General features: G+C 42.1%; 1 protein-coding gene across 10 annotated transcripts in view; it reads left to right on the top strand.

The window, feature by feature from the left end:
• The window catches only part of PIR (pirin), a 130193-nt gene that overhangs the window by 80580 nt on the left and 21986 nt on the right, over positions 1-27627 (top strand). For all 10 annotated transcript variants that reach the window (XM_029603220.1, XM_029603219.1, XM_029603216.1 and 7 more), the window contains one exon: positions 1919-2003. In XM_029603220.1, coding sequence (XP_029459080.1) covers positions 1919-2003 — 85 coding nt within the window. The remainder of the gene's footprint in view (positions 1-1918; positions 2004-27627) is intronic.

The following is a 27627-nucleotide window of genomic DNA, read 5'->3' as shown; positions in this document are numbered from 1 at the left end:
CCAGTGATGATTTTAATCAACGATTTTCATAGGACCTCATAAAACTGGAATTCTATTAAAGAAAATATTCGTAAGTAACATGCAGCAAATGTAGTAGATGTGCAGTTAAATCTGTCCCTCTGTGCTAATTTATTAACTAAGGACATGTACTATCTACAGGATCCAACACCAGAAAAGTTTAAAAATGTGTAGTTCAGTGATCTTCACTGATGGTAGATAACGTGAATAAGCAAGGATTACACAATTGGTTTTCCAATCCGGGCATCTTGGCGGTTTTCCCCCTTTCCTATTACGTTGCTTTGCTGCTCGTCCTGACTTTTTTAGTGCTTCCATGCCATCCTCGCAATCACTCAGCATTTACTCTACTTTACATAATGTTTTATCGTTGTCCTTCCTAAATAACTCGTATCCTTAATAAACAATCTAGTAGAAACAGTAAAGTAAATCTATATCCCTAAACCTTACATCAGTGTAAGCCATTCTTATATGCCTCTGCGTACCTCAAATGCGGTTTTAACCGAGCAGTATTGCTAATTAGGTTTTTCACTGGGATGCTAAGTAACCTATTTTCAAATTAAGGTTCATGTGAGTGAGATATTTGGATGGATTGTTCTGCCTTTTTTTTTTTTTTTTAAAGAAATTGAGACCACGTTTAGTATGCAAAATGTAAAATAAATTTCTTGGATACATAAAGTACAGTATCGGTCTCTCTGTTGCCACTCTACTTGATCCCAGGGAAGACAGGGTTCAAATCCCACTGCCACTCATTGTGACCTTGGGCAAGTCATTTTATCCTCCCTTGCCTCAGGTACAAACTCAGTCTGGTCGATTTTAAAAGCCTTGTGCATGCCAGAACTGGAAGAGATGTGCGTGTGCCATGCGGATTTTAAAAGGCCCACGAGAATGTGCATATCTTCCATTGTGCGCACATGCAATTTTTCAGGAAAAGGGAGAGGGTCTGGGCGTGGCATGGGCAGGGCAAGGGTGGGCCAGCACTGAGGCGTGATTTCTGCGTGTACTTATTTACTCCTACTATACTCTCTCTATAATTGATTACATTTTTTGATTATTTAGCCTACTATTTTAATTTACTATTTTATGTACATTATGATACTATGTAGCTACTGCCTTTCTTCTTTTGGAAATGCAAATATTTTTAAATTAATATTTGCGAACTACTGTAAACCGACAATATGCTTGCATGAAAATTCGGTATATAAAAATTATTAAATAAATAAATACACACACCCAAGCACGCTCCGGGGTCCCCTATCGTGTAACTTTACTTCTGCTGTGAACAGCGTGTAAGTAATAAACTAAAAATAAGCTACTTTAGGAGGCATAGGGGGTCTGGCATAAAGGGTAAAAAGGTAGGCAAAATAACAGGGGGTGGGGGGTTAGGAAGGCCAATTGGTGAACTGGGAAAGCAGGCTCTAGTGTTGGTGCACGTGTCCAATAAAAATCCCCCCCCCCCCCGCTTACACGAGCAAGGCGGCACAAGCGAGTGTCAATATGAAATCGTGTGTAAACGTACACCCAAAAAGCTGATTTTAAAATGTGTGCGTATGTACGCGTATGTCTTTAAAATCGCCGCGTCCATGTGCGTGCACCGGCAAACGCGTGCACATGTGCATCGGCGTGCAGCTCTTAAAGTCTTCCTCTTAGAGTGTAAGCCCTCTGGGGATAGAGAAATGCCTACAGTATCTGCATGTAATCTGCTTTGAAGTGCCTGAAAAAGAATATACATTTAAATTAAAAAGTTTGTTCCCCTGAAGAAAATATTACAAATTCTCAGTAAAATGTAGAAAGTTGTGATGGACCAGGCTTAAAAGTGCTGAGGAGTAAATGGGAAAGTATTTAAATGATGTAAAAGTCTAATTTAGCTTTTTTTTTTTTTTTTTTTTTTTTTTTTTTATAGTCCAAGGTATATACTCGAACACCAACATCGTTTGTGGATTTCAAACTAGAGAAAAATGCCAAGCATTTGCAAGAAATCCCTAAAGGTAAGAAATGGGCTGTCATTTTGGTCAGTGAACACCAGCAGGTCTTCACTTTCCTAGTCACCCATCCACTTTTTTTTTTTTTTTTATATATAATTTCTTTATTAACATTTTACATTGAAAATTCAACACACAGGATATACAACTGCTATGTCTGCAATAAGTACACATTCAGTCCCTTGAGTCTCCCACCACCCACTTTTATTCTTCGTACCATCGCTGCTGTCCGATGTCTCCTCAAAATGGAGCTTGATGTTGGTGACAAATAGCAGAAAACCCACACTGGCTCCCATCTGAAATATCTCAACATGCTTCCAAGCATGGCAGCCCTCGACCCGCTGGTGTTCAGGAGAGCTACACTAGAATAAAGACTTCAAAAAGGCAGGCTAAGAGAGAATTTGAAATGAAGTTGGCCACAGAGGCAAGAACTCATAATAAAAACTTTAAAAAATATATCCAAAGCAGGAAACCTGTGAGGGAGTCGGTTGGACCGTTAGATCAGCGAATCTCAATCAGTGTGTTTGTTGCCAAGCACCAGCAGGTGTGTACCAGCTCCCGGTGTCCCACTTGTGCTTCCATTCTCTCCAGGGGTGGATTGGCATATCTGTGGATCAGTCATCCCCGGGGGGCCAATGTAGTTGATTGCAGAGTGATGCTGCCGCTGCAGGCCAGATTGGCGATGGCTGAAGAGCGGAGGCCAGGCTTATTGGGGCGAATAATGAGAAGAGGCTGCACATGAGAGAGAAAACTTGCTTGTGTATGTGAGTGGCAGCTTGTATGTGTATTTATGTGAGTGGTTGCTTGTGTGTGTGGTAGAATGGGTGCCTGGGTGCGTGAGTGGCAGCTGTGTGTGTGTGCGCTAGAATGGGAGTGAGAGCATTTGTATGTGATTGAGAGCGTATATGTGAGAGAGATCATGTGTGTGATTGAGAGAGAGGCTGGTCAGATGTGATGTGTTTCTGTGTGAGGAAGATGACTGGTGTGAGAGAGACTGGTCATGGGGTCTAATTGTGTGTGTGTGTGTGTGTGTGTATGACTGGTTGTGGGTGCTAAGGAAGAGGACTGTGAGGGCAGAGCTTCAGCAGCCCTTGCTGCTTCTGGTGAGTGGAAGGGAAAGGAGTAGGAGAGTTGTTGGAGAGGGTAAGTAAAGGTGGCTTTTAAATTTATTTTTCTTGATTGACTGCCATTTAAATTTTTGGGTATTATGTGCTTTGTCTGCTGTTTTGAAATATTTTATTGATATTTGGACAGTTTTTAATAATTGTTTAGTTTTTAATTGTTGGATGTTATTCTGTTCATCAGCTGTTTTGTAACATTTATTAGTATAGCTTTACAATTATTTCTGTGTGGGGATCTATAGCAGCTTGGCTTTTTCTGTTTTCCTAATAGGAGATGTATTAGAATTTAGGGCCTGGTTTAATATTTGTAGTGTTGCCTTTTCATAGATAGAGTTGTTACTGATTGAGTGTGTTCCATAATACAGGTGTAACTTTGTGCAGATTTGTTTGTGTACATTATTGCAGATCTTGGGACTATGGTAGGTGTTATATTTCTCTTTCCATTTCTCCAGGTTTGCACTGCATGCAGAGTGGCTGTTTTGGTTTTCCATTCCAGTTTGTCTCGATATTTATAATTTGTGGTCTTTCTGTACTTGGTGAAGGTCAGTTCTGGGTGTGTGACTGAGGTGAGGTATTTTACTAGCATGTAGGCATTTGCATCAATCTTATTTGTTGTGTTTTCTCAATAGGACATGATTAATGGTAAATTACTGAAATTTTTATAAGGAGGGCTATTGTGCCTAGTAGTAAAGGGAGTTTGTTTTGCTTTTAGTAAGATGTCATCAGAACCAGAATATCTTTTTTGTATGGTGAGTTGTATGGGTAATGCCCTAGTTCTGCTCTGCACCCATGGGGGGTTGAGGGGATTCCTGAGGATACAGAGTGTATGTTTACATTTAGCCCCATGACAGTCACATGTTCAGTGTGTCACTTCATGTGAGAACCATCTGTCAGGTGTGTCCCGGCCAAAAAAAGGCTGAGAACCACTGCGTTAGATGACCGAGGAGTTTGAAATGAGCTCATAGGGAAGATAAGGCCATTGCAGAAAGACTAAATGAATTCTTTGCTTCTGTGTTTACTAATGAGGATGTTGGAGAGATACCAGTTCTGGAGATGGTTTTCAGGGGTGATGATTCAGATGAACTGAACCAAATCACTGTGAATCTGGAAGATGTAGTAGGCCAGATTGACAAACTAAAGAGTAGCAAATCACCTGGACCAGATGGTTTGTACCCCAGGGTTCTGAATGAACTAAAAAATGAAATTTCAGATCTATTAGTTAAAATTTGTAACCTATCATTAAAATCATCCATTGTACCTGAAGACTGGAGGGTGACCAATGTAACCCCAATATTTAAAAAGGGCTCCAGGAGTGATCCAGGAAACTATAGACCAGTTAGCCTGACTTCAGTGCTGGGAAAAATAGTGGAAACTATTCTAAAGATCAAAATCACAGAGCATATAGAAAACATGATTTAATGGCACACAGTCAGCATGGATTTACCCAAGGTAAGTTTTGCCTCACAAATCTGCTTCATTTTTTTGAAGGGGTTAATACACATGTGGAAAGGTGAGCCAGTAGATGTAGTGGATTTGGATTTTCAGAAGGTGTTTGACAAAGTCCCTCATGAGAGGCTTCTAAAGAAACTAAAATGTCATGGGATAGGAGGCGGTGTCCTTTCATGGATTACAAACTAGTTAAAAGACAGGAAACAGAGTAGAATTAAATGGTCAATTTTCTCAGTGGAAAAGGGTAAACAGTGGAGTGCATCAGGGATCTGTAAGAACATAAGAAAATGCCATACTGGGTCAGACCAAGGGTCCATCAAACCCAGCATCCTGTTTCCAACAGTGGCCAATCTAGGCCATAAGAACCTGGCAAGTACCCAGTGGAACAGTGCTTTTCAATCTATTTACAAATGATCTGGAAAGGAATACGACAAGTGAGGTAATCAAATTTGCAGATACAAAATTATTCAGAGTAGTTAAATCTCAAGCAGATTGTGATAAATTGCAGGAGGACCTTGTGAGACTGGAAAATTAGGCATCCAAATGGCAGATGAAATTTAATGTGGACAAGTGCAAGGTGACGCATATAGGGAAAAATAACCCATGCTATAGTTACACAGTGTTAAGTTCCATATTAGGAGCTACCACCCAGGAAAGAGATCTAGGCGTCATAGTGCTGTGGCAGTCAAAAAGGCAAACAGAATGTTAGGAATTATTAGAAAGGGAATGGTGAATAAAACAGAAAATTTCATAATGCATCTGTATCGCTCCCTGGTGAGACTGCAACTTGAGTACTGTGTACAATTCTGGTCGCCACATCTCAAAAAAGATATAGTTGCGATGGAGAAGGTACAGAGAAGGGCGACCAAAATAAGGGGAATGGAACAGCTCCCCTATGAGGAAAGGCTAAAGAGGTTAGGGCTGTCAGCTTGGAGAAGAGATGGCTGAGGGAGGATATGATAGAGGACTTTAAAATTATGAGAGGTCTAGATCAGGTAAATATGATTCAGTTATTTACTCTTTTGGATAATAGGACTATGGGGCACTCCATGAAGTTAGCAAGTAGCACATTTAAAACTGATCTGAGAAAATTCTTTTTCATTCAACGCACAGTGAAGCTCTGGAATTTGTTGCCAGAGGATATGGTTAGTGCAGTTAGTGTAGCTGGGTTTAAAAAAAGGTTTGGAGGGAGAAGCCATTAATTGCTATAGAATAGCCACTGCTATTACTGGCATCAGTAGCATGGGATCTACTTAGTGTTTTGGTAATTGCCAGGTATTTTGTAGCCTGGATTGGCCACTCTTGGAAACAGGATGCTGGGCTTGATGGACCCTTGGCCTGACCCAGTATGGCAGTTTTTTTATGTTCTTTGTTTATGATTTTAAAAGTAGCATTTCTAATTCATTCAAAATGAGTATTTGGCTTGTATACACTTTTTAGACCATCTAATTTCTTTTAATAGTAAAGCATCACTATAAGTTGAGAACCACAAATCAATTATTATTTTGTTAAAAAAAAACAAAAAAAACATACACAATGATGTACTAGCCAGCAGATGTTTTCAGTGGCCCTACATATCCCCTTTAGCTGTCCAAATTATTAACTGTAGGATGCAAGTACTCCATGGGTCCATACTAGAAATGGCAACGACATTGGAAATGGTAGGGTTTGGGTTTTTTTGTCGTGACAACCCTCTCATCTAGTGTCTGCCTTTTTCTGGGTGTGGCTTTTTTTCTTTTTTTTTTTTTTTTTTTTATTGGGGATAGTCAAGATTGGCATGATTTTAAAACCTTTTTTAATCCTCCATGCAGTTTGATGAACCTGTCACAAAGTGACTAGTGCTATTGCTACCCGAAGGATTGGTTTAAAAAATAAAAAAATAAATTTCCACTGCAGAGCAGCACAGCCTAGGATCCCATTGCCTGTGAAAGTGAGTCCGTGCCACTTGCTGTAAAACTGTTTAGCGCTAGTTTTTGAAGGGAAAAATGACTAGAATGAAATATGGCGTAGGATGTGTGTTGATCAACATTTCTTCAAGGCTTTGTTACATGCACGATATCAGCCTTTTTGCCGTCATGTTGCATACAGAAGATTTTACTTTTTTCAGCTAAAGTCTATGCAAGTGTAATTGGGCAGCTGTGTAGTCCTGCTGCAAACAGGTGGCTTTCTTTTCTGCACTAGCTCTGAGAGAACAGCTGGGTTAAGTCATACTACAGTCATTACATCATACCTCTCTCACAAAGAACTAATCTGGAGAAATTTATGCATACCACAACTGTAACACACTTTTATTTGTGAGCACGACTTGTTTATTGCTGGGCCTTGATTGCCCCATTTCCAGAGTAAATTAAGCATCTCCCAATGAAGAGCAAAATTGACTTTTTTTCTCTTTCATTAGCAAGAAAGTGAAAATGTAAGAGAGGTCTTTGTTTTTGATTAAAGGAAAGAGATGCTTCAGTGGATTAATATCAGCCATAAATAATGAGGGCAACCAGGATCCCTGCCTCTTCCCAACCAGCCTCCTCACAAACGATTCAAGCAGATAAGACCAGGACAAACCGTTGGGATCAAAAAGGCTGCAGCTTTATTATAAAGCATTACAGCATCATACCCGAGCTCAAACATAGCCCACAGCCCTGGTGGTCAACTGCCACGCCCCAGCAGGCTGCGCCCACCCCCAGGCCTTACAGCTTCTATATGCAGACCCCCACCACAGTCCAGCAAGGAGACACTCCCCAAGGACTGTACCCAACCCCCTCAAAAACAGTCACTCTTTAATCACTGCCCCACCAACTATCCCAGCTGGTTGGGAATGCAACCCAGGAAATGAAAACTTGGGTACCCTCATTGTGACAACCCTAACTCCCCACTGGCAATAAAATTAGAGGGGAGGGGGAAGGAGGGTCATAGCTAAATGAAGCGCTAATGATTGCTGTGTGGTAAGTAACAAAATTTCTATTCCCACTCCCTTGCCTGTGGGCCCGAACCGATCCACATTAGTCACCTCACCAGGGTTTGGTTCAAACCTCGCAGGAGATCAACTGATAATGCTGCCCACTTCCAGGACACATGCCGCTCCAAACCACCTTCTCCTCTCCAAACTGACCTCGAACCCCCTGCCACACAGCCAAGACAGGCAGCATATGGTGTGTCCTGGCACCCATGTTAGATGGGCCATCCAGGGACTTTGTTGTGTCAGACTCAGACCCACCCTCATTGCACACCCTTCTGTAGAGGATAAAATGTTATTTTATTTATTTATTTAACATTTTTTCTATACCGACAACCGTTTGCACATCGTATCGGTTTACAATTAACTAAAAACTAATAGGCAGGGCCTTTACAAGGAACGGTAACTATAATTAAAGTTAACAGAGATTACCAGAGAGACAGAAAACAAATTAACAAAAATGGGAACTAAATTTACAAAATATTTACAAGAGAATTATCAGTCAGAAAGACAAAAGGATTTCAGATAATCATGTGGAGGGATTGGAAGACTGGTAGGCTTGTTGAAAGAGCCATGTTTTATACATTTTTTATAAATTCATAAATAAAAAGAATATAAATAAATAAATGTTATCAGCCTAGGTGGGTCCGGATCTGCCTGTGTATGTGCAGAAGCTTTGGTATTGATGGTATTTGTCACTGATCCATGCATGCTTATTTTATTTAGTCATTTTATATATATACCAAGTGAAGATCACAATGGAGTTACATCATGACATAAATATTATAGGTACGAATAAAAGATAAAGGATATGCAAAACCACTGTCCTGTTCTGGAGTACAGGACTGCACACAGCACTGCCCTGGAAAGAAAATGCCAATTAATACATAGTTTGCACCTAAAAAATACAAATATCTATGCAAGACTGAAACAATTGGGCCACCTTGGTTTGTGTGTCCCTTTTCTTTGATGTCTCTTCATAACCTCGAATGCTATTCTCTGAAGAAAGGAGGAATTGCCAAGCATACATAATAGGTTATGCCCTCTGCACCAGTCTAACTCTTTCCACAGCTTTTCTACGAAATGTTTAAAGAGCACTTCTGGGTGTATGCAGCAGCTCCCGTGTCCCCACAGCATGTGCCTGGATTTTTTTTTCTTTTTCTGTACAACATTTCCTGGCTAAACTTCAGTCATTTTAGCATCTTTTTTTGCAGATTTTCTTAGGCAGAAAAAGTATTTTGTGCCCTTGCTAATTCCCTAGTCAGGTTTTCCACAGTTTCAAGTTTACTTATTTTAAAAATGTATTTTTTTTTAATTAGCATGAATACATTTCTAAGCAAGCAATATTTGTAAAAGAAAAAAAAAAGAGTGCCTTAAGAAAGAGCATAAAGGTACAGCCTTTTATTCATCCAATCCAAGCATCCAAAGGTGGATGACAAAAACCCATCGATTTTTAAAAGAAAACACAAAAGGCAAGTTGTTAGACTGCTATCTTATATTCAACCCTCTTAAGAAATCTGGGCAAGTGTGCAGCAGGGCAAACACACAGAACATACTTCAAGAGAACTAGCTCAGTCAGGACTTTTCTCTCAACTGCTTCTGATTGACATATCATGAACAATTGCACTCCTCTGTGCACCACAAAACTATTTGTGGGGAAATTGCTACTTAAGTTGCCCCAATAGCTACAACTCAATCCTGCAACCCTAACTATTTTTATGTTTTGTCTTGAGCGGTCTTATACACATCATGCAAAGAACATATTTTTAGCAAAACATCCCCTCATAGACCAATCACTGTCCATTTCCAACCCAAAAGACACCAAAACAGAATCTTCTAGCGCTCATGACTTAGTTTTTCTAGTACAGTGGTTCCCAAACCTATCCTGGGAGATCCCCAGCCAGTCAGGTTTTCAGGATATCCACATTGAATATGAATGAGAGAAATTTGCATGCAGTGGAGGCAGTGCATGCAATCTATCTTATGCATATTCATTGTGTATATCCTGAAAACCTGACTGGCTGGGGATTCCCCAGGATAGGTTTGGGAACCACTGTTCTAGAAAACTCTTCCAATCCAAACTGTCTTAGATGAGCTAATCTCGATCCCTTTCATCATAAGAAATAAGAATTACCAAACTGGGTCATACCAAGAGTCCATCAAGCCCAGTATCTTATTTCCAACAGTGGCCAATCCAGGCCATAAGAACCTGGCAAGTACCCAAACAGGAAATACATCTCATGCTGCTATTGCACAGTGCTAAGTAATGGCTATTCCCAAAGGTTACTTGGTTAATAGTTTATGGACTTCTGCAGGAACTTGTCCAAACCTTTTTTTAAAGCTGGCTACGCTAACTGCCTTAACTACATCATCCGACAATGGATTCCAGAGCTTAATTGTTCATTGAGTGAGAGAATTTTTCTCTGATTTGTTTTGAATGTGCTTATTATTAACTTCATGGAGTATCCTGTAGTCTTTTGTTTAATTTTTTTTCCCCAAAGTATCTTTATTGAGGAATATTGCAACAAGAGTCATAAAACAGAGAAAAAAACATATATTCAAACAAGGCAGCATTACTACCCAATTTCGCAACCCCCCCCCCCCCCCCCGCCTTATAAAGTCCCATCTCCCCAACCACTTCCCAGAAGCTGAAGCAGTTATAAAGACCTTGGTGAGTGAAGTATCGAAGATAGATGGTTTCAGAGAAGTCCAATCACAGGTTCCCATAACTAAATATCCAAGGGAAAGAGCTTCTGCATATTGGCTGGCAGAGATTGGAAAAAGACACCCCAAATGTCCTTAAAAAAAACAAACAATTTCTTCTTTCCAGAAAAACGATAGAACAAAGATCCATACTCCATTTTTGAAACAGTTCTATCATTAAGGACTTCCACATTTCCCTGGTAGAGGGGATAGATTTTATCCAATTTAGTAAAAGACATTTTTTTTACAATTAAGCAAACCTTAGAGAAAACCAGAATATATCAGCATTTAGAGACTCATCTCCACTGTCATTATTTGGAATACAGAAAGGACATGACCACCGAACATCTAGGCCAAAGAGGACAGAGACCTGATTTCGAACTGATTCCCAAAAAACTTTATGCACTCACACTGCCACAAGCAAATGTTGCGCGTCCCGGCCGCGTTGGTGCCGTGGTCGGCCCTGCTCACCTCGCCCTGCCCTCTACCAGTTCCGGCTTTGCCGCCGCCGCCAGCTCCCGACGTCCCCGACGCTCTCCCCAGGCGTCCTCTGCCTCTTCCACGCCACAGGCCTCTCAGCGGAGCTCCTGTAGGGGCTCTGCGTCTTCCATCTCCTTGGCCCCGCCCCTAGGTGCCCGCACTGCCGACGTCTCTACTTTTAAAGGGCCAAGCGCGGGAAACCCGGCTGGAACGCATCCTGATCACACAGCCCTAGTATAAAAGGCGAGGCTCTGTCCCCAGATCCTCGCCTTGGCAATCGGGTCGACACCTGAGTGTACTAGTTTGCCTGTTCCTTGTACCTGATCCTTTGTTCCAGCGCCTCTGTTTTTCCGTGGTCCTCCGTGTCTTCCAGAGTCTGTCTTGTTCCTGCTCCACGTTCCCTGGTAGTACCCTTCGGACTGATTCTTGGTACTGACCCCTGCTTGCCTGACTACGACTGATTGCTGCCTGGATCCGACCTTTGCCAGCCTTCTGACCACGTTGACCGCTGCCTGGAACCGACCACTGCCTGGAACGGACCCTCGCTTGCCTTGACTACACTCTGACTGACCTTGGATTAGACCCTTGCTTTGGCTGACCACTTCTGTACGGATACCCTGGCTTTGACCCTTGCGCTTCACTCGGACACCCTCTTCTTGCCTTCTGTGACCACCAGACCGACCTGCTTGGACTCTGCCCGTGGCCTTCCTCCGACCAGACCCACAGGCGCTGCCTTATTCCGCCCAGAGAGCCTTCCTGAACTGTTACCTCCCTGAGGCCTCCGGAGTCTCCATTTCAGATCTGGTCCACCCTCTCTGCATCAGCCATGCACCCTTACTCATGGTGAGCATACCTCTCTGCTACCTCTCCAGGAGTCCCTCTGAGGCCCACCTAAGTCCAGACGGTCTGGGTACCCAAGGGCTCAAACAGCGGAAACCCTGGACTGTTATTGGCGAAGCTCCAGCTAGTCTCTGTCTCCTCGTGTGCTCCGCCTCCTGGTGGCAGGCGCTCTCTGGGTCTGACCAGAGGGCTGTACCAATCCTGTACCAGGCCAAGGATCCACCTCCAGCGTAACACAATGTATGAGGGATGCCTGAGAACAGCCACATTTCACACATTCACTAGAAGCAATGAGGCCCGCCTTATAGGCACATGCCGGGAAATACACTGCTCTATGAAAAATCTTGGTTTGCATTTCCCTAAGGTTAACATTATTAGTTATCTTTTGTATTGAAATATAGCAATCCTGGAGCATGATATCAAGTTCTTTGTGGAGGTCTGCCTGCCACTTCCCAAGGAGATTATCATAAATAAAGTAAGGCTTGGCACACTGGTAAAAATTATATGAGAGCCCTGTTTAGCCACAAACAACTTAAGTAAAAAAGAATAAAGAGGATTAATGAGTGTCTCTTCCACCCCCTTTGTAAGTCGCAGATAAAATGCCCATAGCTGGCCATATAGCAAGGATTGAGTGGATTTAAAACCCAGCTTCTTCTGATTTGCCTCAAAAAAGCAAAATTTACCTGATACGGGATCTATAAACTCTTTTAAAAGCCAGTTCGAAGATACAGATAAATTGTCTGCTTTGCAATACGTAAGATGGGAATTGCGGGGAAACATGCGTTGGCAATTGCAACAGCTTACATGTCTCCCCCCAAATCTGCCACATAGATTTCACCAACCCGGCCTGTTAAGGTCTACATATGGCAGATATCATGCAGCTGTCAGTATATTCAGAGGTGTTGTGAAGCCAATCCCCAAGAAAATGTAATTTGGCTGCTCAGGAGTAAAGCTTGAAATCTGGGACATTCAACCCCACTTGCACTCTCTGGACAGTTAGAATACGATAAGATAGCCGCGCCCTCTTGCCTTTCCATAAAAGGGCCCCCAAGACGTTTTGTAAAGTCTGATGTTCTTTCAATCGTAGGATTACAGGAAGCATAAGAAAAAGGTATAACAATTCCTGTTGGGGAGTGAGGTCTGGGTCAGGTAGCACTAATCATCAGTCGGGAAGCATTTAATTAGTAGTAAAAATGCAGATTTAGAGGGGTGGCGGCCGGAGCTCTGTCTGCATGCAGCCTACAGAGCCCACCACATCACGTGACTCCCCTTTATTTTTTTAAAGAGTAAATAACCAATGTATGTTTACCTGTTCTATTACATTCATGATTTTATAGACTTCTATCATATCCCCCCCTTAATAGTCTCTCCTCTAAACTGAATAGCCCTAAGCTCTTTAGCCTTTTCTCATAGCAGAGCCATTCTATCCCCTTTAATTTTGATCACCCTTCTCTATACCTTTTCCAATGCAACTATATCACTTTTGAGATGCAGCAAGCAGAACTGCACACAGTACTCCAGGTGTGGCTTCACTATGTAGCGTTTGAGACATTATGACATTCACTGTTTTACTCTTCATTCTTTTCATAAAAATTCCTAACATTGTTTGCTTTTTTGATGACCGCCACACTCTGAGCCAATGATTTCAAAGTATTGACTACTATGACACCTAGATTCTTTTCCTGGGTGGTAACTCCTAATATGGAACCTAACATGTAACTACAGTCTGGTTTACTTTTTCCTCATGTGTATCACTTTGCACTTGTCCATATTAAATTTCATTTGCCATTAGGATGCCCAGACTTTGACTTGCGAGGTCTTCCTGCAATTTTCCACAATGTGCGTGTGATTTAACAACTCGAACCCCTTTCCAAATCATTTATAATTATATTCAAAAGCACTGGTCCCAGTACAGATCCCTGAGGCTTTTCACTGAGAAAACTGACCATTTAGTCCTACTCTTGTTTCCTATCTTTTAACCAGTGTGCAGTCCACAAAAGGACATTGCCTCCTATCCCGTGATGTCTTAATTTTCTTAGGAGTCTCTCAATTGGGCCCTTTGTCAGATGCCTTCTGAAAATCCAAATACACTAAACCCACTAGTTCACCATTTAGCCACATGTTTATTAACCTCTTCGAAAAAATGTAGCAGATTTGATGAAGCAAGATTTCCCTTATGTAAATCCATGCTGGCTACATGTTTTTCTATATTTTCTGTGATTTTGTTCTTTAAAATAGTTGCCACAATTTTTCCTGCCTCTGAAATCACTCACCAGTCTATAGTTTCCAAGATCAAACCCTTTTTAAAGATCAGGGTTACCACTGACCACACTCTAATATTAGGGTACAATGGAGGATTTTAATAATAGGTTACAAATTACTAGTAATAGATCTGCAGTTTCATTTTTGGGTTCTTTCAGAACTCTGGCAATGTGCCCAACTACATCGTCCAGCTTCACTATGATTTCAGTTCTGAATCATCACCATTGAGAACAGTTTCCAGCATGAGTATCTCCTCAACATCCTCTTCAGTAAACACCGAAGCAAAGAATTCTCTTCTCTAAGTGCCCCTTTCACCCCTCGATCATCTAATAGTCCAACCGACTCCCTCACAGGCTTCCTGCTTTGGATATGTTTTCAAATGTTTTTATATGAAACATTTATTGAACATCCAGCTCAATCAGGGGTAGCGGTTGCTACCCCTGATTGAGCTGGATGTTCACTGGGATGCAGATACGGCGCTGCTCTCTGCATTGGTGGAGGGGTGGAAGGGAGTTGGGGCCGGAGGGTGCTGGAAGCCAATAGTGATGGGTGGGAGGGAGAAAAGGGGGGGGGGGGCTGGGGAAATGGATAAACTGCGTGGCTTGCTGGGCAGACTGGATGGGCCGTTTGGTCTTCTTCTGCCGTCATTTCTATGTTTCTATGTTTCTATGAAAGAGATAATTATGCTTCTGTAAGGTCATTGGCAAGACTTCTCCTGGACTATTGTGTGTATAATTCTGCAGGCTGTACCTTCATAGGATATGAACAAAGCGGAGGCAGCTTAGAGAATGTCTACCAAAATGGAGCAGGTTCTGCACCGGAAGTTCTTAATGAGATGAGATTTAAGGACCTAAACATATGCCCTAGAAGAGACATGCAAGATTTAATATTTGTTCAGCGCTTGGGAGAACAGATAAGAGATTCAAGTCTAAAAATTGTATCCTATGCTGATGACTTACAAATGTACAGCGAGACAGGGTCATTTATGTTCAGTAATATATAAATTTACAGGCTGGTCTTCAGTTAGCCATCAATTGGTTAAGAGCAAATAAATTAAGGTAAACCCTCAGAAAACCAAGATATTATGGGTTAGAAAATCTTTAGTTCCCGTTGCTCTTCATTTTTTAATTTAAAATTCTATTGAAAGAATAGGAATTTCCATCCCATACATACATAATATAAGAAAATAAGATTTGCCATACTGGAAGAGACCAAGGGTCCATCAAGCCCAGCATCCTGTTTCCAACAGTGGCTAATCCAAGTTACACGTACCTGGCAAGTTCCCAAACATTAAATAGATCTCAAGCTACTATTCCTTATTGATTAATAGCAGTTTATAGATTTTTCCTTTAGGAACTTATCCAAACCTTTTTTAAACCCAGTTACACTAACTGCTGTAACCACATCCTCTGGCAACAAATTCCAGAGCTTAACTATGCACGGAGTGAAAAAGAATTTTCTTCAATTTGCTAACTTCATGGAGTGCCCCTAGTCTTTCTGTTATCTAAGAGAATAAATAACTGGTTTACATTAACCTGTACAAGTCCTTTCCAATACAAATGAAAGCAAATGTTGCACCAGCAGGATGATGTGGGATAGCTATACCTACGTAACAGAAACCAATATTCAAAGGCATTTAGCCAGATATCTCACAATATTCCATGGCCAACTCTAGCTGGCCTCAGGAACAGGTCCAAAGTTATTCGGCAGCATGTTCCCAGAAAAAAAACGGGACAAATGAGTCCATTTTTGTTTCCTTTCAAACGAGTCCAAAAATACATTTTGAATTTTTTGACTTTGGGAAATAGTGCGCACCACCCGAGGACAGAACACACCACTAAGAAACAGTGTGCACTATCCATCAACAATGTGTTCCATTTGCAGGTAACTTGCAGTGCTTGCATACAGTGCATGTCAGCTGCCACCTCCCAAAATGAAAACCACAAAAAATAAAATTAAAACCCCAAATAAAAAAAAAATGAAACTAATACAAAATAAATAATAATCTACATATACCTATTAACTGGCTATAATACATTCAAATTCCTGAAAGGTATAATGCAAACATCAGTGGAAAGGATATTCTGGAACATGAGGGAGTAGTAGTATAAAATATTTATTCATGGTTCGTGTGGTGACTGCATAGAACAACTTCCCAGTGGAGGCGATGGATAGAAGAATTCAAGAAATCATGGGATAAGCAGAAAGGTACAAAAGAGTCAACCAAACACTAGAGGACTCCCAGGAAGAGAATTGTCTTAAAGTTAAAAATTAATTTCAAAGAGAAAAATACAGAAAAAGGAACTATAGCTTTTTTTGGGCTGCTTCTGGTAAGCACTGTTGCTTTAAAGGCAGTGACTTATCAAGCTTTGAAAATAAAGGCCTATATCAATAGCCAAACAAAGCATCCTAGGCCTCTGTTTTTTTTATAGATTAATTATGTTGGCGTTTTGCGTGATTGTGGTGATTTGAAATAAATTTCTCTAATATGGTAATGAGCAGAATACACAGGCATTCTTTTAGACAAAACACATTTTTATGGACCATGCTGTAAAACCAAAAGGAGAAGCAACCAAGAAGCAAGCAGACAAATCTGCACAATCTAAATGGCACGACTGCTTTATGTGTGGCTTTCTCTGATGCTTGTGAGTAGTGTTATGCGTCGCTGTGACTCTGTACTGCACGGTTCTGCACAATTGGTAGCCTTGGAAAGGATGGGGATGGAAGTATTGGTAGAATAACATAGGGAAAGACTGCAAATCATGTCATCTCAAAACTTGAGAGTAGTCCATGCTACAGAGGTAATCATTTACAACCACTACCTGTAACCCAGATTGAAAAGGGAAAAGGAGAAAGATGGTGCTTTTTGCTTGTCTTTTCTCCCACTGGAATTTGTAACAGTCCTAGTGATTAAGTAACCAGCGTCTTCCTGGGCCTGAGAGAGATTTCTCTATGGGCTATTTATAGAAAGCTGCTGATCTCATGTCAGGGGGTTTATATGCCAGATCCTTACAGATTGTCAACAGACTGGACTATCAGTGTGTTCTGGGATTGTTGCCCAGGCAGTGTATGTAGGAGATGCAAGATTTTGTAATTATCCTGTATATTAGCAGACTTAGATAAAACTAATGTACCAAATATTTTTACTTGGAGAAGTTTATTCTTTGAAAATATTTTTGAAGATGCATTTGGATTCCTAGGTACAATACTTTAAATATATATATAGAGAGAGAGATGATGATACATTGTGTTCTTTACAGTAAGTACTGTTGGTGTGCCATATGTTCCTGCTATCATCAGTCTGTCATTTTTTAACTTATTTCGACAACAGTTACATCAGAATTTCTAAGGCATTGGGGAAAATAAGTGCTTGCACGGTGAAAAGAACACCTTTTGGGGAAATTGTGTACACTCTGCAGTAAACCTTTCCAAACGTGTAAATACTAATTACAGGGTATACACGGGTGTGCAGTTGCTCCATCGAGATTTTGTATAATGCTGTCTTTCTCTGCAGTCTGTTTATGCAGCTTCATCTTTGTGTGCACTTCTCTGCCGCCTGTTCTTGACTCCATACTTTCCACCTGGTTGCATCATGTGCTTGGAATAGACTTCCTGAACTGGTGGATCCAGCTTCCTCTCTCCCCTTGTGTAAATGCCATCTAGAAACCCCATCTTATTGAGGATACTTTTAAATCTTGAATCTGACGGTCCACCTTCAATGTCATTAACTAATTTCAACCACTGTCTTACTATAATGAAGCTCCCCCAAGTCTCTTGACCTATATGTTTGCCTTGATTAGATGTAGGCTCTGTTGAGCAGGGTCTGTCTCTTTTATGTTTGTACATCAAGTTGCATTTCTGTTGGCAGAGTTTTATACATAGAATCAGAAAAAACTGGGCTCACTAAAATTAACCAAACCCAATAATAGTCTATGTAAATAGAGAGGCTGGGGTGGAGGGGTTACTGTAAAAAAAAAAAAAAAAAATTTGTGAAAATACAGGGGGTCATGTATTGTGTTGAACCGGGACAGACATGTGGTTCTCTGCTCCAGGAATCTCTTCCCCCACCCCCCCCCCCCCTGTTTTCATATAAACCAGTGGAAAAACTTGGCAAATTGTTTTTTTATTAGCCTTGGTGGTCATATACTTACCTTACTTCATTGATCAGTGCAGTTTTGGAAGACTTTAATTGTGAAATGGCCACAAAAATTGCTAAGAGAAAAATATAAGATGAAGCTGCTAGACTCCAAGAGGACAAAGAGCCTGGAGCAAGGTCAGTCAGGACTCATAGCAGCAGAAGCAGCAGCAATAGTTTCTGCGCTTGAGGAAAAATTGCCAGCGTATAAAAAATTTGGGGAAACTCAGTCACAGATAGGGGATGCTGGAGAAAGGCTCTCAGAGGCTGAATAACAAGTCTCGCAAGTGGAGGGGCTGCCCAAGTACTATAAGATCATGGAGTTACAAGAGGCTAGAAGGAAGCTAGAGGAAGAGGAAGATTTGGAAAATCGATCCCACTGCAATAATTTGCAGTTCATGGAGCTCCCAGAGACTATTCGGGATGGAGAGCCATTAGCTGTGTTGGAGTCTTGGTTAGTCACCTTCTTACAGCTGAATTCTGAGTATGGTGAGCTGAAGATTGAACGGGCCCAGCCTGACCGAGAACCAGACCCCGTGCGGTGATTGCCAGGCTCCTCAATTTTGTTCATAGGGTGGAGATTCTGAGAACATATCAGAGGAAGATGTTCTACAATGAAAACAACATTCTGACTTTGTTTTTTCAGGGCTACTCTGCTGCAGTGGCCATGAAACAGAGGGTCTTTTCGCCTATTTGGGTACAGCTGGCTAAGAAAAACATACAATTTTTACCTTGCAGTTCCCAGTACGTCTGAGTCTAACATACAATGGCAAATCGATTATTTTTTAAAACATCGGAGGTAGCTAGAACTTAATTGCAGGTGCTAGGATCCCCATGAGCATTGACTTAAGGTAGCTTCTCATTCTGTCTGTACTAATAATTAGCAGCTGAGCTTGGCTGTCTTCTCGCTGTATGAGAGATGGGGGGGCCTTTATGTAGGAACTGGTCCATTTGGTAACTGGCCTATGGTATTTTGTTTTATAGAGATTTTTTCAGTCTTCATTTCCCCCCCCCCCCTTTTTTTATTTTATTTAATTTTATTTATTTATTTTTTAATGAGCATCACACTATTTTTGATCACGCGCTGGTTTATTTCTCTTGGGTTTCTGGATCCGTTTGAGATCCTAACTTGAAGCATTTGAATGTTAGTGGATTATTTTGCAATTTGGAAAGTACTGTTTATTTGAATTTTTTACTTCATTTTGAACATCATTTTTGGGGGGAGACTAGCCTCGCAAGATATGTGATCTTTATCTGTGTTTGAGCGTTTTGGGGATATGCTAGGGATGAGAGAGAGTTTAGGGCAGTGGGGTTAAGGGTTTAGGGATGGAGGGATGAGAAACATTTTTTAGACTTTAGTTGGTGGCAGCCTAGGTATATGGTTTAGAGAATTTTCACTAGCTCATTGGCTTTTCTCTTTCACTGGGGCTGTGGTCTAGGCTGGGGGCCGCAGTCTTAGCCTATGCATATTGCTTGAAAGAATAAGATCCAATATACAACAGATTGGCTGGTTCTTTTAGGTGTGCTACATAGAATGTGTCTGAGAAACTTGGTTATGAAAAAATGTAAAATTTTACAAGCTTTAAATAGGCATAAGAGACATGTGACCTTTTTCCAGGAAAACAGATTGGATGAACTGGAAATTTCAAGTTGAAAAGGCAGGGGCGGATTTTTATACTTGCTCAGGGACCAAAACTGCAGGGATGGCCGTATTACTAGGGAAGTCTGGTCCATTCGTGCATCAAAAAGTGATATAGGACCCATATGGAAAATGTTTGCTGGTTGAGGGTAAGCTATATGGGCGCCCGATAGCTATGTGCAGTGTCTATGCTCCAAATATGTTTTCACATGATTTTTTCACATGTCTATGGCCAAGTCCATAGAGATCACGTCAAGCAGCATTGTCTGAATTTTCAAGAAGGCCTCTTACTCGGTAAAAATGTTGCTAGCAGTAGTTTTTTATGGGATTGACAGTTGCTTGGTTTGATTGGAAATATTACTAGCCTTATCATAATGCTTGGGGGTAACTGCATAGAGTGTCAGTTACTACCAGGCTTGCAGGAAAATATCAGCCCGGGGGATTTTTATAAAACCGGTCCATGAGGTATCTTACTCCCTTGTGCACGTTCTCTGCAGCACATGCATCAACACGCCAAATCAACTCTGAAACCCAGCAGAATGTAAGCCCAAATATCTCCAAAATAAATTTCACATTTTTCCTAAATTACTAAGAAATAGAGCATACTCTAGACCAGCAGTGAGTAAAAGCTGTAGACCCCCATTCCATGCATGCAAATCAGTTGGGGCCTTCCCACAAGTCTGCTTAGCAGAATACCTCACCCTAGTCATATAGGCCCTCCCCAAATTCAAAATGAAGCGATTATAAAGTATAAATAGAAACATGCAACAAAAACTGAACTTGAAAGCACAACAAGCTAGACTCTGTATGGAATGGAAAAACAAATATCGTTCCTCGCTAAACATCAACAATTTATTTATTTAAAATCTTTTCTATACCATCACTAAGTTATATACCATCACAATGGTTTACATGTAGGCACATAAATTAAAGTAGGTGAATGCATACACTATAACATTCTAACAGGTGCCAAATAGATTTGGTTACAGTATATCATAAAAGACAATCGCTTGATTAGTGATGTAGGTCCTGACCATGTGTACCAGTACGGTACTAATCACAGGTAAATATTCAGTCTCTGTTTTACTACTACGTTAGTTGTGAAATAGTTATTAGTACTATCATGCTCATTTTGAGAATAGTGCTGTGTGCTGGTGCTCTTCTGCCTATTCCTGTATATTTTTCTATTCTCCTTTCTCTTTGTAGAATGCTTGCTTAAAAAGCCATGTTTTTAAACTTTTTTTTAAAGGTTTTGAGATCTCTTTGTAATCTGATCTCTAGGGGCATTGTGTTCCATAGTGTAGGGCCTGCTAAAGATAAGGTTCTTTCTCTCACTTGGGTTAATCTCGCTGTCTTTACTGAAGGAATGGTTAAAAGTGCTTTGTTTGCAGATCAAAGGTTTCTGTGTGGGACATGTACTCGTAATGCTGTGTTTAGCCAGTCTGCTTTTTCATCATGTATTAGTTTATATATGGTACATAAGGCTTTGTATTTTATTCTGTTTTCTATGGGTAGCCAATGTAATTCCACTAGAGTTTGTTATATGGTCCCTCCTTTTTCCAGTTAGTATTCTGGCTGCTGCCAAACTCATAAAAAGAATATTTCCTAGCTTGTAGCCAGATGGACTCAGAACCAGTGGGTTATGTGCTCTTCTCCTAGCAGATGGGAGACTGAGTCAGATTTCAAAGCTGACGTCACCCTAGATATACTCCTGCAGTGACTTCAGCTCTTCAGTATCTCTCAGTCTCCTAGCAGATGCGGACACTATCCCACTCACTAGAACAGTGTTAAGAATTACAGCAGAGAAAAAATTTTTTTTTTACTTTAAAGAAGATTGAGCCCCGCTCTCCTGCGGTGATACCTGAGGGTCCCTCCCCCAGTTGCGAATTCCTGAGGTGATTTTCAAGATCCCTCAGAGGTGTGCCTTGGTCCGGTAGCTGGTTCCCAGCATGGACTTAGCCCCCAGAGTGGCTGAAAAGCAGCGGGTGCACAACTGAGCGCGGCGGTGAAGGTAAAACCCTCTCCCCCCACAGCTGGAGACTGTCCCGGCACGCGATCGGTAAGCGCCAAGACCAGGTAAGCAGAAAACTTTAAAATTAAGGTCTCCGGGGCTCGGATTGCCTGTACCGATTCCATTTTTCTTCCGGCGAGGTAAAAAGGGAGCACCAATCGGGTTGAGCAGCCTTGACTGGGCTAGGCCCCAATCTGGTGCAGGGGTCCAGACACGTGGAGATCCTCGGGGGCGCCATCTTCCCTTCTCGACCAGCAGTATGTGCGTGGCAGGCCGGACGGCTGATGCGCCCAACTTGGGTGCATCCAATATAGATGCACGCACAGCTGCGTGCACAACCACGCTGATAACTACACGCGCGCACAGTGCTCACGCGCATAACTGCGCATATTGAAACGCATTAACTGTGCGTCTATATACAGAAGCAATGGCACCGGCATCCAAGAAGCTCAGAAGGCATTCTCTTTGCACAGCCTGCCACATCAGAGCTGCGCAGCCTGAACTAGAGTCCTGTCTGTGCCATCATTGCGAAGAAGCCCAAGGGGTACCAAAGCCTGGTCCCTCAGTCTGAGAATGGGTCCAGAACTACTACATACGATAGCACCCCAGACCTATGTAACTCCGAAATGGCATCTCCACAAGAGGGCATTTCAGGGGCTCCTGCTCCAACTCCCCCTGGGGCTAACATGGACCCAGGGGCCTTCTCCTGGTTAGAATTTTTCCAGGGACTGCAAGCTTCCATTCAGGTGCAATCAGCCCTGGCTGCGACCCAGGTCCAACCCCAGCCAGGAGTACCTGACCCACCCGGCCCTGCTCGGGTGCCACGAGACATGCCTCGCCTCACCAAGAATTTTACTGACAGGGACCTGGAAACCTCAGACGATGAAGGTGCCTCACTGGAGCAAGGGGAAATCCCTCCAGGCCTGGAACCATACAGAACAATGCTTTACTTCTACAGGGATGAATTACCGGCCCTTATTTCACAGACTCTGAAGACTCTGGGGATCCCAGGCACGGACCCTATGGTGGAACCAAAGAAGAACCCCATCTTGGTGTCCCTTCGTAAGGCCTCATGCTATTTCCCAATGATGGAAGCCATCCAGGGAACTGATTGACTTGGAGTGGGATGCCCCGGAGGCAAGTTTTAAAGGAGGTCAGGCCTTGGAAGCCTTGTACCCTCTGGAACCTAGCGACCAAGGAACGCCGGTGTTTCCCGAAAGTGGATGCCATGGTCTGCGTCATCTCGAAGTGAACTACTATTCCCGTAGAGGGAGGGGCGGCATTGAAGGATACTCAAGATAGATGATTAGAATCCATCCTTAAGCAAGCATTCGATGCAACAGCTATGACATTGCAGATAGCTTTCTGCTGCGCGCTGGTGGCACATTCCTGCTTGCTCCTATCGAGAGAGGCAGATAATTCCGGTACGTATGCCGGCGAAACAGTCGAACCTGCAGCAGCCTTCCTGACAGACGCAAGCTCAGACCTGGTGCGTACCTCAGCCAGAGGAGTAGCCTCTGTAGTGGTGGCCAGAAGGCAGTTATGGTTGCAGAACTGATTGGCAGACGCAACGTCTAAGGTGAATCTCACAAGAATGCCCTTTAGGGGATCTCTCCTATTCGGAAGCGAATTAGAGAAGTTAGCCAGCAAGTGGGGTGAATCCCCAGTGCCTTGGCTACCGGAAGACAGGGGCAAAAGATCCCAATGCCCCTCCCCCAGAAGAACTAGGGGCAGAGGCTCCCAACGTTTTCTACCCTACAGGAACTCATTCCATGTACCTCGCCCCTGCGGAAGGTCCCAGCCCTTTCAGAACCAACAAACCAAGAGAGGAACAGGCTCTGGGGCAGGCTTGAACCATGCTTCCCAATGAGAATGGGCCGACCCATCCACAGGAAGAGGAAATAGGGGGTCAGCTTTCCCTCTTCTAACCAACGATGGGTCGAAATCACGTTGGACAAATGGGTACTAAACATTATTCGAGAGGGTTACTCTCTGGAGTTTCGCAGCATCCCTCGGGACATATTTATGATATCACCCTGCCGCTCCCACACCAAGAGACTGGCAGAGGAATCCACTCTGGCAAGACTACTCCATCTGAAGGCTATAACTCCGGTACCTACACACCAGAAAAATATGGGGCGTTGTTCAATCTATTTTATCGTTCCCAAGAAAGAAGGATCATTCCAACCCATCTTGGACCTCAAGAACGTCAACCGTCATCTGTGGGGTACTACACTTCGCATGGAAACTCTCTGTTCTGTAATAATGGCAGTACAACCGAGAGTTCCTAACCTCCCTGGACCTCTCCGAAGCCTACCTTCACATCCCAGTCCATCAAGATCACCAGCGTTTTCTACACTTTGCGGTACTGGGACACCATTACCAGTTCAGAGCGCTACCCTTCGGCCTAGCAACCACCCCCAGAACATTCTCCAAAATTATGGTGGTCGTGGCGGCAACACTAAGGAAGGAAGGGATCTTGGTACACCCTTACTTGGACGACTGGCTGATCAGGACAAAGTCTTCGGAAAAGAGCCGGCAGGTGACTAGCAGAGTCAAGAACCTACTGCAGGAACTCGGTCGGGTTGGTCATCCATTGCTCCTACCATGTGACAGGGGCCGGCCAATGGCACCAATAGCCCTTGTCACATGGTAAGGGCAAAGGGCCATCGGCACCATTTTGTATACTGGCAGCTGATGGCCCGAGACTGGGAGATTGCTCCCGGGACTCCCGCTGGACCACCAGGTACTTTAGGAAAGTTTTTTTTTTGGGGGGGGGGTCGGGAGGGTGAGGGATTCTAAATAATTAGATTTAAAGGGTCGGGATGGGTTTGGGGGGTTTTTTTCGGCTCGGGACAGCCGAAAACAAAAAACATCCAGACCTGCGGGAAACGGAATTTCCCGCGGGTCCACGAAACCAGAACCGATTCCAGCACCCAATTCACATCTCTACTATATATCTCTGGCAAAATTAAGAGTATTCCCAAATTTGTGCTATAGCACTTTTTCTATCAGATAAAGGTATCCCTTATTTGTGTCTAATTTAGATATGATTGATATTTGGAGAATTTTATATCCTCTGGAGAAATCTTATACACATCTAGAGCGCATGATTGTCAGTCTTGATTGGACTGCCTATTTATCAACATTCTGTAAAATGGGAGGGGGAGGCAAAAATTAAGGATATAGGTATTTCAGACCTTGCTCGTGTTGTGTGACTTGGAGGGCTTTTCCCAGAGAGGAGGGGGGGATCTAGGTGGAGATTTCCTCTGTATTTCTCATGATCAGATATTTAAAGATTATATAAATAAAAAAAAAATGGAAGGAGTACGAGGTTTTTAATTGGGATCATCAAGATTACCCAACCTTGTTCTAGGACACTACAAAGCGTGGTATTAAGGGAGGATATTAAATGATATTCCAATAAGAGGAAAGACATTTGCTAGAGAATTGGTGTGGTTGGAGGCCCAATTACTCAGAGTAATAGAATGGCCTATGCGACACAAGCAGAGCTTAACTCTGATTCATCAATATATGCAAAAGTTTCCTGTACTATAAGTTTTAAGTTCTCGGCCAAACTTTGTGGCAGTGATGAAATCTCCTATAGGGAAAGTGGAGAATATTAAGGGGTTGTGTGACATAGTTCATTAGTATTATACCAAATTATATAAGGCAAAAGATAGTGATAAGGATGCTATGAAGGAATATCAGAGTACTCTGATAAGTAAGTCCTTTCCTGAAGAAATACAGAGGGGTATAATGGGAGCCAAGAATTTAAAGGCTCTTGGGGTCTAGTGAGTTTTATAAGCTCTTGGGTCATCTGATTTTATTAGCCTTTGGGTAAGATGTATGATTCTTGGATAACAGAGAGGAGGATTAAGGGCCATAATAAATCGGTGAATGTGGTACTTCCTAAACTGGGTAAGGACCCTATGGTACCTGAAACCACCTGATTTCTTTATTACATTTGATATAAAATTGTTGGCTAAAATAACGGCAGACAGATTGGCCAGGATACTCCTCAAAATGATAGCCAAAGAACAGCGAGGTTTTGTGAAAGGCCAACATGCTGTTCTCAACGTAGAGCGTACTGGTTTCCATGGAGTTTTACTATTGGAGAAAGATCCTGTCTCTCTTGGTTAGTTTCAGCGCTGAAGGTGTTCGACAGGGTTGACTGGCAGTTTGTTTGAAGCCTTGGCATGTTTTGGTTTTGCAGGGAATTTTGTGCGGGCTTATCCAAGCCTTACATTATAAACTTTTTGCCAACAGTTTTCGTAGTGGGGTCTTCTCTGAGGAATTTGAATTGCAGAGGGGAGGAGCCAGGCAAGGTTGGAGCTCTCTTTCCCTCGTATTCTTGTTGTGTTTGGCACCTTTCCTTCAAAGTGTGAGAGCGGATCAAAATTTTCTGGGGATTTAGATGGGGGCGGATGGGATTTGACTACTGCATTTGAAGATTATATCCTTGTACATGTAGCAGACCTGGTGAAATGTTTCCTGTCTTTTGCAAAAAACTTTGAGTTTAGCAGGATTAAAAATTAATCAGTCTGAGGCTATTTAGCTTTTGGATGATGTTAAATTATTCTGGAAAAATGCATTTCCATTAAAATGGTCTGGAGATTAAATATCTTAGGATCCAAGTGCCTAGGACAAGTGCCTAGGAATATTTTGGCTTTACAGTTGTAAGAGCATCTTAAATTTACTATCATCCACTAAACTCTGGTTACAGTAATGGGGGGAAGTTCCCTATATCTTTACTCCACATGATGATACTTAACAAAGTGGTGGTAAGTGTTTCAATTTGTTTCCTTTTATGTGACCAAGATGGGTGCTCCTGTAGTTCCAGACAGTTATTCAAAAAATATATTTTTGGGGAGGCTGGAATATGTACATTTTAGTGAAGCCTATGGGTCAGGGAAGTGTGGGTCTACACAGTCTGGATGATTGGTTGTAGAGTACCTCTTATTTATTTAGATTTTTATATTCCACTTTTCGCACTTTTTTCAGTGTGAAAAGCGGATTACATTCAGGGACTGTAGGTATTTCCCTATCCCCAGAGGGCTTACAATCTCACTTTATACCTGAGGCAGTGGAGGGTAAAGTGACTTGCCCAAGGTCACAAGGAGCGACAGCAGGACTTGAACCCTGGTCTCCTGGTCTCTAACCACTAGGCTGCTCCTCTGGAATGTCCGTTGGTAGTGTATTTGCTGCATGCCTTGTCTTCTCATCTTTTGATGAAACCCATGGTAAAATCCTGGAGATGGCTATGTAATGTTCGAGGGGTGTCTTATAGGTTTTCACCTTATCTACCCCTAGTTGGAAATAGGGATTTTATACCAGGAAAGTAGAGCTGGGGTTATTCACTGCATCTCCTATTTATTCACTCCTTAGAGTAGTTTAAGTGGAATTCAAGAATTAAGATACATATGGGACAGTCACCATTTCTATGAGTATCTCCCAGTGCACGTTTTGTATTAATTTGCTAAGCTTGGTGGATCATCAACAGCATTTTTCTGTTAATCTTAAATCAGTGGTTAACATAGAATAAAAGTAATATGCACGCTGTTGACATTTTTATTCTGAATTGATACAGAATAATGGTATGATATTTAGTATATTATAAAAATAGAAAAGTGACAACCATGACAATGCAGGCATTAGAATTATTTTAAATGGATTGTTTGTATTGGTCAGTAGTAACTTGAGAGTAAATAATATACATTTTTGATGAGACTTTATTTTTCTCATAGAAGAGCATTTCAAATGGCAATCTCACAATTCAATATTTGCTCTAAATGTGGTATAGAGATTAGCATCTCGGGACATATTTTTTGGGAATGTTTAATGATTCAGAAATTTTGGGATGCAGTTTTGAAATTCCTGGGAACTAGATGTGCCATATTCCAAAATGGGTGGATTTGCTTGTTTGATATGGCGGAGCTTACAGTTCTTATATCCCAGAAATTGTAGCAGAGAAAAGCTTTTCTGTTTGCCAAGAAATCTGTTTTGTTAGGAGGGAATAACCCCCTCTTTTATATGAAGG

The sequence above is a fragment of the Rhinatrema bivittatum genome, chromosome 5 (genome assembly GCF_901001135.1).
Source record: "Rhinatrema bivittatum chromosome 5, aRhiBiv1.1, whole genome shotgun sequence".
Classification (NCBI taxonomy): domain Eukaryota; kingdom Metazoa; phylum Chordata; class Amphibia; order Gymnophiona; family Rhinatrematidae; genus Rhinatrema; species Rhinatrema bivittatum.
This window is presented reverse-complemented; position numbering and strand designations above follow the sequence as displayed.